This window comes from Urocitellus parryii, chromosome 3 (assembly GCF_045843805.1).
Source record: "Urocitellus parryii isolate mUroPar1 chromosome 3, mUroPar1.hap1, whole genome shotgun sequence".
Classification (NCBI taxonomy): Eukaryota; Metazoa; Chordata; class Mammalia; order Rodentia; family Sciuridae; genus Urocitellus; species Urocitellus parryii.
The window spans coordinates 111,512,252-111,527,260 of NC_135533.1; the positions used below are offsets into that span (position 1 = coordinate 111,512,252).

Here is a 15,009-nt window from a genome sequence, read left to right on the forward strand (position 1 = left end):
TGCATTGATGAATTTGGCTTTTTTCCTCATATGATAGCAATAAAGGTAAAAATGAACCTAACATAAAAGTCAGTAAGTCTGAAATATCTTCTTCCCTAAAAACACATTTACTAGAGAAATAAAATTATTAAAACAAAAACATTAGCAGACCCCTAACATACACAACCTGGTGTTACAGGTTGTAAAATAAATGCTGGTGAGGGCTGAAAGAAATCACCATGACAAATAAAAGCACAAAACAGACTGCTTTGATGATCAAAGCATAAAGCTTTCCTCTCCCTGGGAGAGGAATTACAGAATAGGAAACAGCAATTACTTGAATGAAGGACAATTCTATAAAACTACTTCCCATTTAAACTGCTTTTCTTGAGCTTAGACTAGGTATTATGTATTTCCTGAAGGAGAACTATAAAAAGATGATGTTCAGAGATGCAGAGAGAAATAATAGCTGAATCTGCTCCATTTAGAAAAGTTTTAGAAGCAATGTAGTAGGTTTCCAAATAGGAAAAAAAAGCTATCCAAATGGGGTGCCATCTGTCAACAAATTGCAAGGAATATTGACCATGAAGAACAAAACAGGAAGTCTTTCATTCAAAAATCAAAATCTGAAGGCTGTAAAACTGGCAAATTCCAAATTCAGTAATGAAAGAAAAGATTCCTCCTTCTTCCTGGTAACAGGTCCAAAATATTGCAAAGGCAAAAATACCTTTATTAAGGATGTTTTACATTAATCTCTCCATACTAGCCAACATAAAGATCTTGTGATTTAAAAACAATCACTGGCAATAACCTACTATAACTACTAAGCAACAATTTGCCACATAGAACCAATAGTTAAAGAAGGGCTTAGAATCACCATCCAGAGCACAAAATTCTGATCTTCAAGCAGAAAAATAAATACCGATTAATGACCATAGAAAATTTGTTATTTTATGTTATCCTATAAATCAGTGATCTTCACAAACTTTGAAACTGACTATCATGACCCACAATATGAATTACATTGATGTTTACATCACAACACAGTTTAAAATATTTTTACATTTATATTTTTGAAAGATTTTCACAAACAATACCCTTACCATGTGTGTGATGCATTTTGACATTTCTCATTTTAATTCATTTCTTTACAATTTGATTTCATGACCTATTAGTGAATGCTTTTTTTAAAAAAATCTGGGCTGGGGTTGTAGCTAGTAGCAGAGCGCTTGCCTCGCACATGTGAGGCACTGGGTTCAATCCTCAGCACCACATAAAAATAAAAAAATAAAAATTTAACAGCAGATCTTATAGACAACAGTAATTCCGCTTTTGAAATTTGTGTTAAATGTTCACTATGTTTATTTAGCCAGAAAAGTGAATAAACATATTCCTCATAAGAATTTCTACCTCAGCATTCCCATGTCTTAATTTATTCAACACTGTATACTTTGTAATATCAGAACTTATTTTAAATATTGTGACCATAAGGTTTTTTTTTGTATTTATTTATTTTTTTTTATTGGTCGTTCATAACATTACATAGTTCTTAATACATCATATTACACGGTTTGATTCAAGTGGATTATGAACTCCCGCTTTTACCCCGTATACAAATTGCTGTATCACATCAGTTACCCTTCCATTGATTGACATATTGCCTTTCTAGTGTCTGATGTATTCTGCTGTCTGTCCTATTCTCTACTATCCCCCCTCCCCTCCCCTCCCCTTTTCTCTCTCTACCCCTTCTACTGTAAATCATTTCTTCCATTTGTATTCTCTTGTCTTACCCCTCCTTTCCTCTTATATGACATTTTGTATAACCCTGAGGATCGCCTTCCATTTCCATGCAATTTCCCTTCTCACTCCCTTTCCCTCCCACCTCTCATCCCTGTTTAATGTAAATATTCTTCTCAAGCTCTTCGTCCCTACCCTGTCCTTGTTTACACCCCTTATATCAATATAAGGTTTTTGTTTGGCTTTATATTTCCATTTCAACTCTTCCTGTCTGCTTCCTTCACTCCCAAATGGGGATCTGTCTATTGTTAATGCTTAATATTTCTTATACTACAATTATAGACAATCCAACAATTTTCATTTCACTGGAGATAAAACTGACTTTAAAAAATAAGTTCCCTCTATCATAATCACAGAATCAATCTACATTCAAAAAAATTCTTCCCCCCCAAATCTAGCTCATTGGGTGATTCTAGGTATTAAAACCCACAATACACACATGTCAAAGGCCTAGGATAAAAGAGATAGGCTCTTACCCAGCATGTGAGGAAGCAAACCCTACCAGACTCAGAGGGGTAAAAACTAGGTCTCCAAATTTTCAAATATGGAGGGAAGAATCACCCTTTTATATGTACAGAGATCCCAGAGAGTCCTCTAGGTACATACTTCCTGGGCTGTATTCAAGCCTGGATAAGACTGAGACTTATATGCTGTTAATGGAAAAACAAGAGGCACTTAATGGGCATTTCTCACCTGATGCTAAACTAGTAGTTGAACTGCCCAATCATCTGTCAAGACTCTAGACTAATGCTCTAATACAGAGGCATCACCAAGAAGCCAGCTGCAGTGAGGAGCAGGAAGCTGAAAGACATGGGAGAGAAGCTAAAGCTTTGAATCCACTCCTTGTATAAAGTGTGAGATGGGGCTAAGGACAGAATCAAGGGTTTGGTGAAAACTTTTACAGGTTTCACCACTGAACTCCAATAGCAATGCTAAGACTTTTTCCAAAGCTGATTAAGACCTAGAGTTATGGCCACAGTATCGTTGGCTTAACTAAAATTTATATTAGTACCAAGATAATCGTGTGTTTTGGCCATTTTCCTCCTCTCTGATACATTCTAATCTTATCAAGCTAGGTGCAAAGAACTGATAAAAGGCTTTATTAACTGCTGAAAGACTATTAACTCTCAGGCTATGCTTGTGATCTCACATATTGAGGCAGATTATACAAAGGCATCACTTTAAAAAATCTCAAGTGTTGTCTCACCTTTCAGATGACTTATTAGAATGTGGCTGTCTGGAATGCTCATAAACGGTGAGTAACCAACACTCAACAATAGTGGGTGGAGACAGGAGAACTAGGTGAACTGGCTTTTAAAAATACCACGAGTATTCTGTTTCTTATTGAAAGCAAATTTTTCTTCTGTAGTCCATAGTGAAAATACATAAAAGGACAAAAGCCATAATACAACACACTTAAGGTCACTAAAATACAATAACATTCCATGTGAGCAGGGGCAGGTTGATTTCAGCATGGACCCTGTGTCTTGGGAAGGAACAAAAGGTAACCTTTACTCAGAGAATCTCCAACATTGGTTATGACAGCATTACCTTGTAAGTTGCATAACTTTCAAAGAGTCTTCACAAGCATTGCACATAGGAGGCACCCAAAACATTTACTGAACTGAACTCTGTAGCATTAAAAGATTTGCTCTTTAGGACATCCAGCTTAATCAGTACGGACAGGAAGAGTATGAATATCCCAGTTTGAAGAACAAAGGAGACCCAAGTGCAGAAAGGATGAATGACTTATCTGATATTATTTTCAAATAAATAGTATAGGTTTAAATTCAGGTTTTTGAACTCCAAAATCAGAACTTTACCACTTACATGTATAATAAGCCTGTGGAAAGACAGAGGACACTGTAGATATCTCTAAGTCCTGATGGCCAAGAACCAGACATTATCAGGAAGAAAAAAACTTGGGGACCCCTCTTAGGGCAAAGCTACCCATAATTAAAAAGAGTGGGGTTCTGACTTAGCACATGTTAGGAATACCCTAAGAGTTGGCTTAAATACAAAAGAAACTGAAAGTATCAAGGGAATAAATAAATCTTCTTAAAAAGATGGGGACTTGGGGCTGGGTTATGGTTCAGTGTAGAGCGTTTGCCTAGCATGTATGAAGCACTGGGTTCAATTCTCAGAACCACATCTAAATAAATAAACTCAATTAAGATTCATTGATGACTAAATTTTTTTTTTAAAAAAAATGAGGACTTTTCAGTGAAAGGAAAGGACAGAAGAAAGTAAGCCTTATTGACAAAAGCTGACAACCCCAAATTGGGAAATGTCTCTTTAGAGTTGGGGATCCTAAACAAATCACAATTCTTATATAACATTATGAAGTATGATGCACTCTTAAATAAATTCATTATCCTAAGAGATGGTGGAAACTAAAAATTTAATAAATAAGAGGCAATGATTAAAAACTCAGAAAACATAACACATAAGATTCATACACTTTGTTGCCTGTAAACTTTACCATTAGAATCCTCCAAACTTGAAAAGAGCCATAAACAAATTCAAAAATAAATTTAAAATATGACAGCATCTCAAGAAAAATGAAAAACAGGAAAAAGAGGGGGCACCTATCAAGAAAGGAAAGTGAGAAACTTTCAAGGTGGGGACTGTTTCTTGTGAATGACTGGGTTCCACCAGCCTAGACAGGCTCAGTAGACTGTGGATTCTGAGGCTGCCCCTAAGGCTCCATGAGGGTAGGTACCTCTGTTCGTCACACTAGGTAGCTATAGCACCCCACACCTTGGCTTTCAATAACTGAGAACTGGTTTTAAGTCCTACCTTGCTTACTGACTAGTAGTAGAACATGGCAACAGGTTTTACCTTTAAGCTCCCCATTTCTTGTGTTTCTTTCCTTTTTCTGAGTCTCCATTTCTTTGGCTCCTAAAACAAGGATACCAATCTATCCTGCCTGATTGATGAAGTAATAAGAATCAAGCAAAAGTATATATCAAACATCATTTAAAGTAAGACAGGGCTTATGTTTGTCATAAGCATTTTGATTAACTAGGACAAGAATCTGAACCAAAAGCTTCCCTTCCATCATTGATGGGTCAGGAAACAAAGTAATATAAACATAGCCCCTTTAGCCTCAAATATTTTAAATGACCAGGGCAGACACCGAAAATTGAAGATTCAGTATTAAAATTTCAGGTTTAAAGAAAAAAGTCCCAAAAGTAAGGGAGCTTACAACTTTCCACTGCTTTTAAATTCAATACACACTGAAGAGTTGTTGTTGGACCAGCAAAGTTCCACTTATGGGAGCATAACATTTACAGAAAACTGCATGCAGAGAAATAACATGATCTTGGTCAAAGCCACTTCAGAGGGAGAAAGAAACTGAAAGAGACAAGGACTATATGAGGATTCAGGAAATCTGGGTTTTAGTACTGGCTCAGCGTCTCTGTATTTGTCAGTGAGGAAGACAAATTTGCCTTTCTGGATTTCTTGTTTCTTCATCTTTGGGCAGAAAGGGGTAACTACTGCTAATTTATGCCTTGAAAATTCTATGAGAGCAAAAAGCTATTTTGTATTCCCTATTCTCAAACCTGTATACCTCTATTCATGCTACTTGCTATCTAATGTTCCCCATTCTCTAATCAATGAGCACCTATTCAACCTTCAAAGCCTACTCAAAAGCCTTTTTTTTTTGGACTGGGGATTGACCCCAGAGGTCCTTAACCACTGAGCAACATCCTCAGTCCTTTTTTATATTTTGTTTAGAGGCAAGGTCTCCCTGAGTTCCTTAGGGCCTCACTAAGTTGCTGAGGCTGGCTTTGAACTCATGATCCTCCTGCTTCAGTCACCTGAGTCATTAAGAATACAGGTGTGTGCTACCTCACCCGGCTCAAAAGTCATTTAATGTGAAGTCTTCCCAAACTTATATACAAAACTCGAAACTCCCTTCAAATGGGATTCCATAATACCCATGAACCTTATTATGGTTGCTTTTAGGTATAGAACACAATACCAAATCTTTTATTCTTCCCTTCCCCTGACAACAATATGTTCTTAAAAGGATTAGAAGAAAATAGGCACTTGCTATGATCCATAAAATATACATTGATTGGAATATAAGAGTACTAAGACACCCCATTTTGTATTAAGGTTACCTCCAGCCCCATTTTAGAAAGGGTTACCTGGTCTGCACAGGTCTCCATGTTGCTCTTTTTCACTGGCGTAGACCTCCATGCACCAAGCATGATATGCAAATGAGAAGAGATCTTCTATTTTAGCAGGTGGTCTGATTGCATTGTTCAGTCGCTTAAGCCAATCTTGACACTGTTCAAAGGTTGAGAACTGACACCTTTGTAAAGTCAAACAAGTGTGAATATCATCAGATGACAGCTGACTATGAAATCTAAGAAAAGGCACCATTTTTGAGAGTGTCTATTTATAGTGAACTACTAACTGAACAGAAAGCATCAAAGGCAATCATTTACATATTCACTGTTTATAATAAAGAACAGTTCCAAAAATTTTTAGCCAGCAATGCAAAATATCAAAAAGACGAGAGCTTGGGGCTGGGATTATGGCTCAGCGGTAGAGTGCTCGCCTCGCACGGGCGTGACCCAGGTTCGATCCTAGCACCACATAAAAATAAAGGCATTGTGTTGTGTCCATTACACCTAAAAAATAAATAAGTATTTTTTAAAAAAAGACAAGAGCTGGACATTGGAAAATCTGATAATCTAATGAAACCTCTCCTTATAATGATTAATTATAATAATTAAAATAAAATTGCAGTTATTGTCTTTCAGAACGAGATTTCATTCTACTTCTTCAATCAGTATTATGGTGTCCCTTTCAAGAAATATATTTAGAAAAGTCCTTTTAGTTTTGTTATGACATTTTAGACCAAGGTTAAAAAAAACAAACAAACAAAAACAAAAAAAAACACACACAAATACTACTTTTAGCCAGCTAGGGAGTAATCAAAATTTGTCTGTTTAGCAATGAGGACAAATCAGCATGTCTGGATACAAATAAGATAGATTACATTGAAATTTTCAGCTGTGAACATGCAGAGAACAAAACAAATTCTCTTTTATCAATTGCAATTTTCATTATGTACAATTAAGAGGTTAAAATAATAAATGCAAACTGTTTTTTTAGCAATTAAGTATTTGAGGTTTAAGACTGAGTAATTAATAAGCAAACTTTGTAAAACTGAGTGATAGTCACTATCATCATAAGTAAACTAAATCTCACTGGCTAACATGCAACTTAAATATTTACTTGAAAACTAATAAGGACAGTATTTATACCTCTTCCTTGTCCCAATCAATCTGACTCATCGACATGCTGACATACAATGCTTATTGGTATCTCAAAACAGGTCAAAAGGATAAAATAAACATGTTCAGAATTTAAAATTTCTAGAGCTACTAAATTTAAAAGGCACATTTCAGATATCATTCTGCAACCATTATAGTTAAAATTAGATGAGATAAAAATAATCAATGAGTGGTAAATTTATGGAAAAGTTTTGATGAGAAGTAAGACATTTTCTCAGAGTGTTTCCCTAGACTATATTAGTTGTAAGGAAGAAAATATAGAAATTACACTGAAATCAGATGACGGCTTGATTGAAATAATCAAAATTCACTAATGTGGAACAAGTAGACTGTTCATCTCTGGATGTAACACAATAATGCCCTGAAAAGGGCACAATACAAAATTCCAACTGAATACACAGTATTCCAGCTGGGAATGTATAACATCAATTTAATCTTGATGAAACATAGGACAAACACAAAATAAGAAACATTCTATTAAAAGAAAAGACCATATTCTTCAAAATGTATATGTCACAAAAGACAAAGAAAGGCTGTTGTGGAAAATGTTCCAGATTAAAAGAAAGCTATTGAATTATGGCAACTAAATGTATTTATTATCTGAGCTACACTGGATTCCCACAATGAATGAGGTGGGTCAACTATCAAAATTGGAACATGGATTTGGGGCTGGGGTTGTGGCTCAGTAGCAAAGCGCTCGCCTAGAACAGGTGAAGGACTGGGTTCGATCCTCAGCACCACATAAAAATAAATTAATAAAAATAAAGGCATTATGTCCACTTACAACTAAAATTTTTTAAAAAAGGGATCATGGATAGTAGACTGGATAACAGTATTACCAATGTAAAACTGTGATGTTGAGAATGATACCATGGTTATGGAAGAAAACATCCCTATTCTTAAGAAAGCACTCTAAAGTATTTTGGGATTAAGAATCATGTTTACGTCACTTACTCTCAATTTGTTCAGGAAACTCTCCTCCCCTCCCACACACCCCCACCTAAACACACACACATCATAATACTCAGAAGGGTTCTGGGAACGATAAAGCAAATTGCGGTAAAGTGTTAACTACAGGTGACTCTGTTGTTCACCTGTTATACTATTCACCTTTTATGCTGTTTTTATTTTTGCACTTTAAAAAACTTGAAATTATTTCCAAATGAAAAATAAAGCATTTGTCAACATAAGCAAAATATTCAAAAAAATATTGTAGGAACTACTCAGAAAATATTCCTAACAGTGCTTACTTTCAAGAAGATATTTTGCCACATTTACCAAACCATATATTCATTTTTTTAAGGTATAGATGGACACAATATCTTTATTTTGTTTTGTTTGTTTGTTTTTACGTTGTGCTGGGGAATGAACCCAGTGCCTCACCCATGATAGGCAAGCACTCTACCACTGAGCCACAACCCTGGCCCCTTCATTCTTTAAAAAACATTTTCCACACAAAACAAGCTGCACAAACGTACCTTATAACTTTGCAGTCTTTGCAAGTCAAATGAAGCTGAAATATATCTCGGCATTCAACGCTTTCTATAAGCTGTAATGGAACCTGTAATTTAAAAAGATGAAGTCCCTTAGTCAAAAAGGTTCTTCAGTGTACCCAGCAAGACTGATTAGAAAGATCTCCTGGGGGAAGAAGCAAAAAAAAACCCTGTAAATTTAGCAGAATTAATAGTACCCAAGTGATCAACTACAAAGTGAATTAGGGCTTTCCTTATTCTACATAAATAGCCTCAAGCCATGTCATGGCAAGGGAAGGAACAAAGGGGAGGAACCACCTCTGGAAAAACAGTATAATTATGTCACTTGAACATCAAACTCACAAGCTCATCTCTCAAAGTACTACTTTTACGGTTTTTTGCTGCCTATGATTTGCAATGACACAGAAACTGAAGGGTACTGGAGTAATAGTCCAGTCTTGCTTATAATAAAGAATCACAGAACACAGTGCAAGTGAGACTCTATTGGAATATTGATAAATGGAGTGGGCTTATGACTTAGTGGCAGAAAGGAGGCTTGTGAAAAAGCTGGAAGTCTGAACTGCCTGTAGGTTGCAAAGAAGAGACAGGACAGTAGCTCCTGGTCCAGCTCTCAGCTCAGTAGGATAGACCCACAGGAATCAGAAGGAAGGGAGAAGGTCACACAGTGGTCAAGACAGTAGGTACAACTTGCTTCAAAAGACCAGTTGAAGAACCCTGTTTGCCAAGTAGGGCTTGAGAGATCTGAGCAGGCTGTAATGGTTCTCCCCCTGAAGATCTGATCAACAGTGTGTACTTGAACACAGGATTGTACGAATAATGAATAGGATCAGAGACAGGAGGGAAAGCATCTGAACGGGGTGCAAATCTTAAGGGTGACATGAGGATCCTTCTCCCTCTGTCCCCGAAATCATCCTGACTCAATAACTGGCTTCAAAAAGCAGTTTCCAAGCCTTCAAAACAGAGGCTGGTAAATTAATAAGTGGATATTTTTATCCCTTGGAAAAGTAGTGGATCACTTGTCTTTTACACTATATCAAGCCCAGCCAAAATTTGGCTCTAGGAGTTGCAAGCAGTCTCCCAACAATTCTTGGTTAGCTTGAGAAGGATACAGCCTCCTCCAAAGCAGAGACAAGAGTTCTACCTGCACAGGGTGGCCCTCATGTCAGCTGAATCAGTTTCAGAAACAGGCTTTCTGCAAACCCTGCCTCACCATGCAGCTGCCATAGTCAGCAGAGAACTCTTGAGAACAAGGATGCAGAGATCAAAAAGAAGCCCAGTGCTGGAAATCTAAAACAAAGAAACAGAAACTGGGCCAGGAATTTAAAAAGAGAAGAAAGCAAAATAATATTGCTCAGATAAATGGCTGTGAGTTTTTACCTCAGGGCTAAAGCCTCTTGCTTCTAAATCTATAATCTATAAAAATTCCCTTACACTTGTAGTAAGACAGGGAATAAGGACAAAGACTAAGAAATCTTGCCTGTGTTCTGAGAAAAAAAAGAAACTTTTGGCTTTCAGTTTTTGTTTAAGTCCTTAACCCCAAGGTGTTGTGAGAAACTGCAGCCGATGTGGCTACAATTCTTTCAAGACCTGTACATCTAAGAAGGAAAGAAAAAAAAAATGTCAGTAGAGATAAATTATAAAGAAGGAACATGGAGATTAAGAAGATAGAGATTAGAAGATGACACTGATTTGTTCTCAGGCCAGTCCTTTTGGTGCCCTGTAATAGACTCTCATTACTTTATTTATTTATTTATTAAATGTACTCCCACTATACATTTAGATACTGATGGCTTAAAAAGTGTACATCTGACACTCAAAACCAATTTGTTCCAAGCACAGGTGCAGTAACCACCTAGGATTCTCATTCTACCTTGCCCCCACCCCCACAAAAAGTGGCTAGCTGACAGGCAAATGAGAAGCCTGAATTCTAGGCTTGTTTTTCTAAAATTTTACCAATTAAAAATTTGCCTGCTTCCTGGCTTCTCTGAATGAACCTCCAGACCCCTTATATGCCACCAGCCTCTGCTTTCTAAATTTCAGATAGTCACAATTTACTAGGTCTCATGTACAAGACCTGGGGTGAAGTGATAGTTTTAAAAATCCACACGGAGAGGCTGCTCTCCCAGTAGTCACCTGCATCCCAGGTCCTCTTCAATTGCCTTTCCTTATAGCTAGAAAAGGTAAAAAACACTTATTCTATTAGCTGTTGGGAGAATGTTATCAGCCTGTGCTACATTATTACAAATAATAGACAAGTTTTACATCTCTACTATTGGACCAGAGCCCAAGGGCCTGAGTCCAAACTCCCAGAATACGAATTAAAACCCCCCAGAGCATGCAAAATATCTGCTACCTAAAGTGCATTCAATAAAATTTGTATGAATCTTAACATTGCAGTTTTAAAGAATAATAATAAAAATGTTGGTTCTATGTTTCAAATCAGATTAGAGATACTAGACAAGACACCAAAACCAACAATGTGTTCTCAAGTCAGATATACAGAAAAGCGGATTTTAATACTCATGCAAACTATCACATGCAGGGGAGTTTAATATGTAGCAAGAACAAGGACATTTAAAAGAGAAACACCTAACTTTGTATCAATAAATGCTTCCTTTTTTCACTTCTCCGTTTGTCCTCTCTGATTTGTCCTCTCTTCCTTCTAAAAAGGCAGAATTTGCCACCTTTTCCTCTTTGACATTCAACTATACTGTTTTTCTACTTTAAGACCTACCACATGGCTCTAGTTTTCTTAACATTTCTCACCTATGGAAAGGATCTCTTACCATTTCTATGACTAAACATATGCACTACTCAACCTCATAAACAATCAAATATTCAAGCCCAGTCTATTTCCTAGCCCAGGTTGGTTGAAATGCACTATAAGCAAGCAGCAAAGTCTGGGTTAGAATTCCACGCTGCCTTTTAACCCAGGTTCCTTCGACCACATATGGTGTGACTTTCTTTCTTCCCCTAAGACTGACTGCCCTTCTGTTTAATACGAGATTTCCTTCACTTTACTTCCAAAAACAAAAATCTGGTTTCTCCACCAGGGACTGTCAGGAGAAAAACAGAATTTAAAATAAAGATTCCTCAGAAGCAATTCCATCTGCAAAGGAAATAGAAAATCACTTTCAAACCTTCTCCAGACCAATGATTCGATGTTTCAAACAACTCATTTTCTTTTTGCTTCTTTCTCTTCCATCTTCTACTTGTCAGGTAATTCTATCTTTTTACAGTGCATTTGGTCTAACAAATTCCACCAAATTCATGCTCAAACAATGCATAAAACATTTGGTACTGTTAATCAAATCCTCAAAAGGCCAAAAGTTACACTTTACAGGCACCAAAACCCAAGAGCATCAATCCACAAAAGCAAAAAAGAAGCAATTTAAAAATTTAATAGACATGCATAGGTATTAAAGACCCATAGTACTGTCATATTCATGAGGGATCTGACATCATCATACTCTAGTTTAACTCTTGAATTCATTCTGGGTGTGTGTGTGTGTGTGTGTGTGTGTGTGTGTGTGTGTGTATGCATGCATGTGTATTATTTTCAAGCACCAGGATTTAGAAGTGGAATAATTTCTACCTTTTAAAAAACAAGCACTCTTTTCATAATCTGAATGAGAAGTATTAATTTGTACATATGAAGTAAAACTGACAGTAACACAGTAAAAATAATAATTCTAATGATATAATATAAAATAAAATGGAATATCTAGGCACCCAATCTAATCAGAGGAGGAAAAATACATAAATGCAAGCTATCTCCTTCCAGCCCTGATTTCAGATGCCTCAACTATTATATGAATGCTATGCCAAAATATACTCAAGTATTAACAATAACCTCCTCCTGGTAATATGGGGAATGAAGGTGATTGTTGAAGGAAAATGCAAAGTGCAAAGAAAAGGTTTTCTAAACTACTATATTTCCACACTTTTTTCCTAACAGGCATTGACAGATTGGCTTGAAAAACGGAAGTTTAATGTCCTCTTAAATACAAATGTTGATTTTACAAATTATTTCTAGCTAAAACTCAGATTACATTTCCATCACTTATGTATAAACTATGGGCCTTAATCTTCACCCCACAATCTGTTCTCATCAAAGCATACCACTAGAACAGGAAAGCAAATCATGCAGAGAAGACACATTTTGCTGATTTGCAAACTGTACATCTGACACTCAAACCAATTTGTTCCAAGCACAGGTACAGTAACACCTAGGATTCTCATGCTACTTACTGGGATTTCAGAAGCAGCAGATTGAGAAGCAGTCTATTGAATTATACAACAAAAAATTGTTTTAAACTTTCATAAATTCCACTTGAACATTTCTTTGTTTATATATTATCTAAGTTTCAAAGAAATATACCTGCATATATGTAAAAATATAGTTTTGGAAAAAAACTAAGAATGGAAGCAATTCATACCTTAAATGTTACAAACAAACTCTATTACAGAGATTGTTTACCCTAGGAATTGGAACCTTGATATTTAGTGAATATGTGTAGATTAAGGTAATGATGTTCATGGTATCTAAATCTACTGACACATTTTACTCAATGTGCTGTGAAATTAAAAGAGAATACATGATATCAGGTAGCTTTTTAAAACTTAATGGCAAGTCATTTTCTAAAGTGATAAATGATGTAAAGTGGGGCATGCTACAACACAGAAAGGCACATTTCGATACTGATGGCTTAAAGATTATTACATCCAAATCAAACATATTTAACAGGGGTTTCTTGATCTCCTATGTTTTACTAAAGTATTTATTTGCTGAGGAAAGGACAAAGGGAGGGAGGTGAGAAACAACACTGTCAATAACCCTCTGATCTCCACCCATGTCTGATGCAGGAGAAGTCATTATTTCCTGGAATAACTTGAGGTTCCAAAAATCTAATGCTATGATGAGATTAACATATTAGTATGGAGAAAGGCTGATCTATCTAAATAGGAAGTGTTTATAGACACCACAATGTCAAAATATTTTTGCACAACCATCTTTTTGTGCAAAGCCATTATTTTGGGCTTTTAAGTGACATGTAGGCTCTAAGCCTTAGAATTATAATGCTAGAGAAAACATGTATATGAGGAACTGGGTCCAAAAGTAAGAGCAGTGGTAAGTTTCCTTAAGCATAATACTTCATCTGTAAAAGGGAGCCACAATTCCAGTAAACAACCTACAATAGAGCTACTATTTGAGACAAAAACCACACATACACACAAAATATACAGGCCTATTCCCATATAAATACATTGTTTTAAAATGAACTATAAATTCAAAAAGGGGAAAAAATTGTTCAATGTCTATTTCAAATTCATAGTAACTTCAATTAACTTAATATCTATTAGATAGCAAAACATCAGGAAACAAGCTGGATCCTGGAGATACAAAGATGAAAACCAAAAAATTACAATATGCCTAGTAAATATTGTAAAGATATGTTCAAGATAAAGAAGAGGCCACATGACTATAATTAACTGTCAGGAAAGGAATGAGCACTGAGCAAGGCTTTTTAGAGGAAGTTGTAACCTGAAGTGGGTTTTGAGAGATGAAGAGATGTTTGCTGAGCAGGAAAGAAGGGAGAGATAAGAAGTAAAACTGAAGTAAAGAGAAGTATGAGGTATGACTGACCAGTCCAGGGAGGCTGGTTTTACTGGTACAAAAGGTGAGAAGAGGGAAGAAGAACGTAGAAAAGCTAGCAGGGACTCAAAGATCACTGTCTTACATCATGCAAAGTAATTTGATTTTCATCTTAGAAATAGAAAAGAAACACTGAAGGGCTTTAAGATAGTGAATGGCAAGACTCTCCAACCAACCATTCCCAAAATAGAGCTAAAACCAGTTAAAACCCAAAATGCTGATAATACAGTATGGCATGGGAAAATGCAATGACATGAAACTATCATTTTCACATGCAATTTACTTTTACTGAAATAACTTCATTGATTCCATCCATTTAAAACACTGAAAGAACACAAAATTAAATTGTGTAGTTCTATTAATTATTACTTCCATAGTAGATGACGGGAAATTTTTGATGGCTGAGATTTTAGAATTTCCACCTTTTCTTTTCCATCATACACTCAAATCCAAATGGATCCTCCTGATCATAATGCTATATGGTATGGAAGATAAGTATCGCCTCATTCCTTGATGAATTTGGCACATACTTTTAACTGATGGACAGAAAATTGATGTAACAGCCAAGATTGTAGCCCAAATCTAGAATCCAGAGGAATTCAGGTCAAAAGAGCTCCTGAACATAAATGTTTAACTACAAAAAGAGATTAGATTAGGTTAAATTAGATAACACATACTAAGAAAATGGCAGCCACTGACTCATGGTAAATCAAAGAGGATTTGGGTAACTTTTGGACTGGTGAGTAAAATGAATAAAAGTGACAGATCT

The 15,009-nt window shown here is 36.0% G+C and overlaps 1 protein-coding gene across 10 annotated transcripts in view; it reads right to left on the bottom strand.

The window, feature by feature from the left end:
• Positions 1 to 15,009, bottom strand: part of LOC113200070 (phosphatidylinositol-3,5-bisphosphate 3-phosphatase MTMR3) — a 143,082-nt gene that overhangs the window by 28,242 nt on the left and 99,831 nt on the right. For 6 of the 10 annotated variants that reach the window (XM_077796006.1, XM_077796005.1, XM_077796011.1 and 3 more), the window contains 3 exons: positions 12,836 to 12,868; positions 8,570 to 8,652; positions 5,934 to 6,100 (listed from right to left, as the gene is read on the bottom strand). In XM_077796006.1, coding sequence (XP_077652132.1) covers positions 5,934 to 6,100; positions 8,570 to 8,652; positions 12,836 to 12,868 — 283 coding nt within the window. The remainder of the gene's footprint in view (positions 1 to 5,933; positions 6,101 to 8,569; positions 8,653 to 12,835; positions 12,869 to 15,009) is intronic. The other 4 variants (XM_077796013.1, XM_077796012.1, XM_077796010.1 and 1 more) reach the window with 1 other exon arrangement.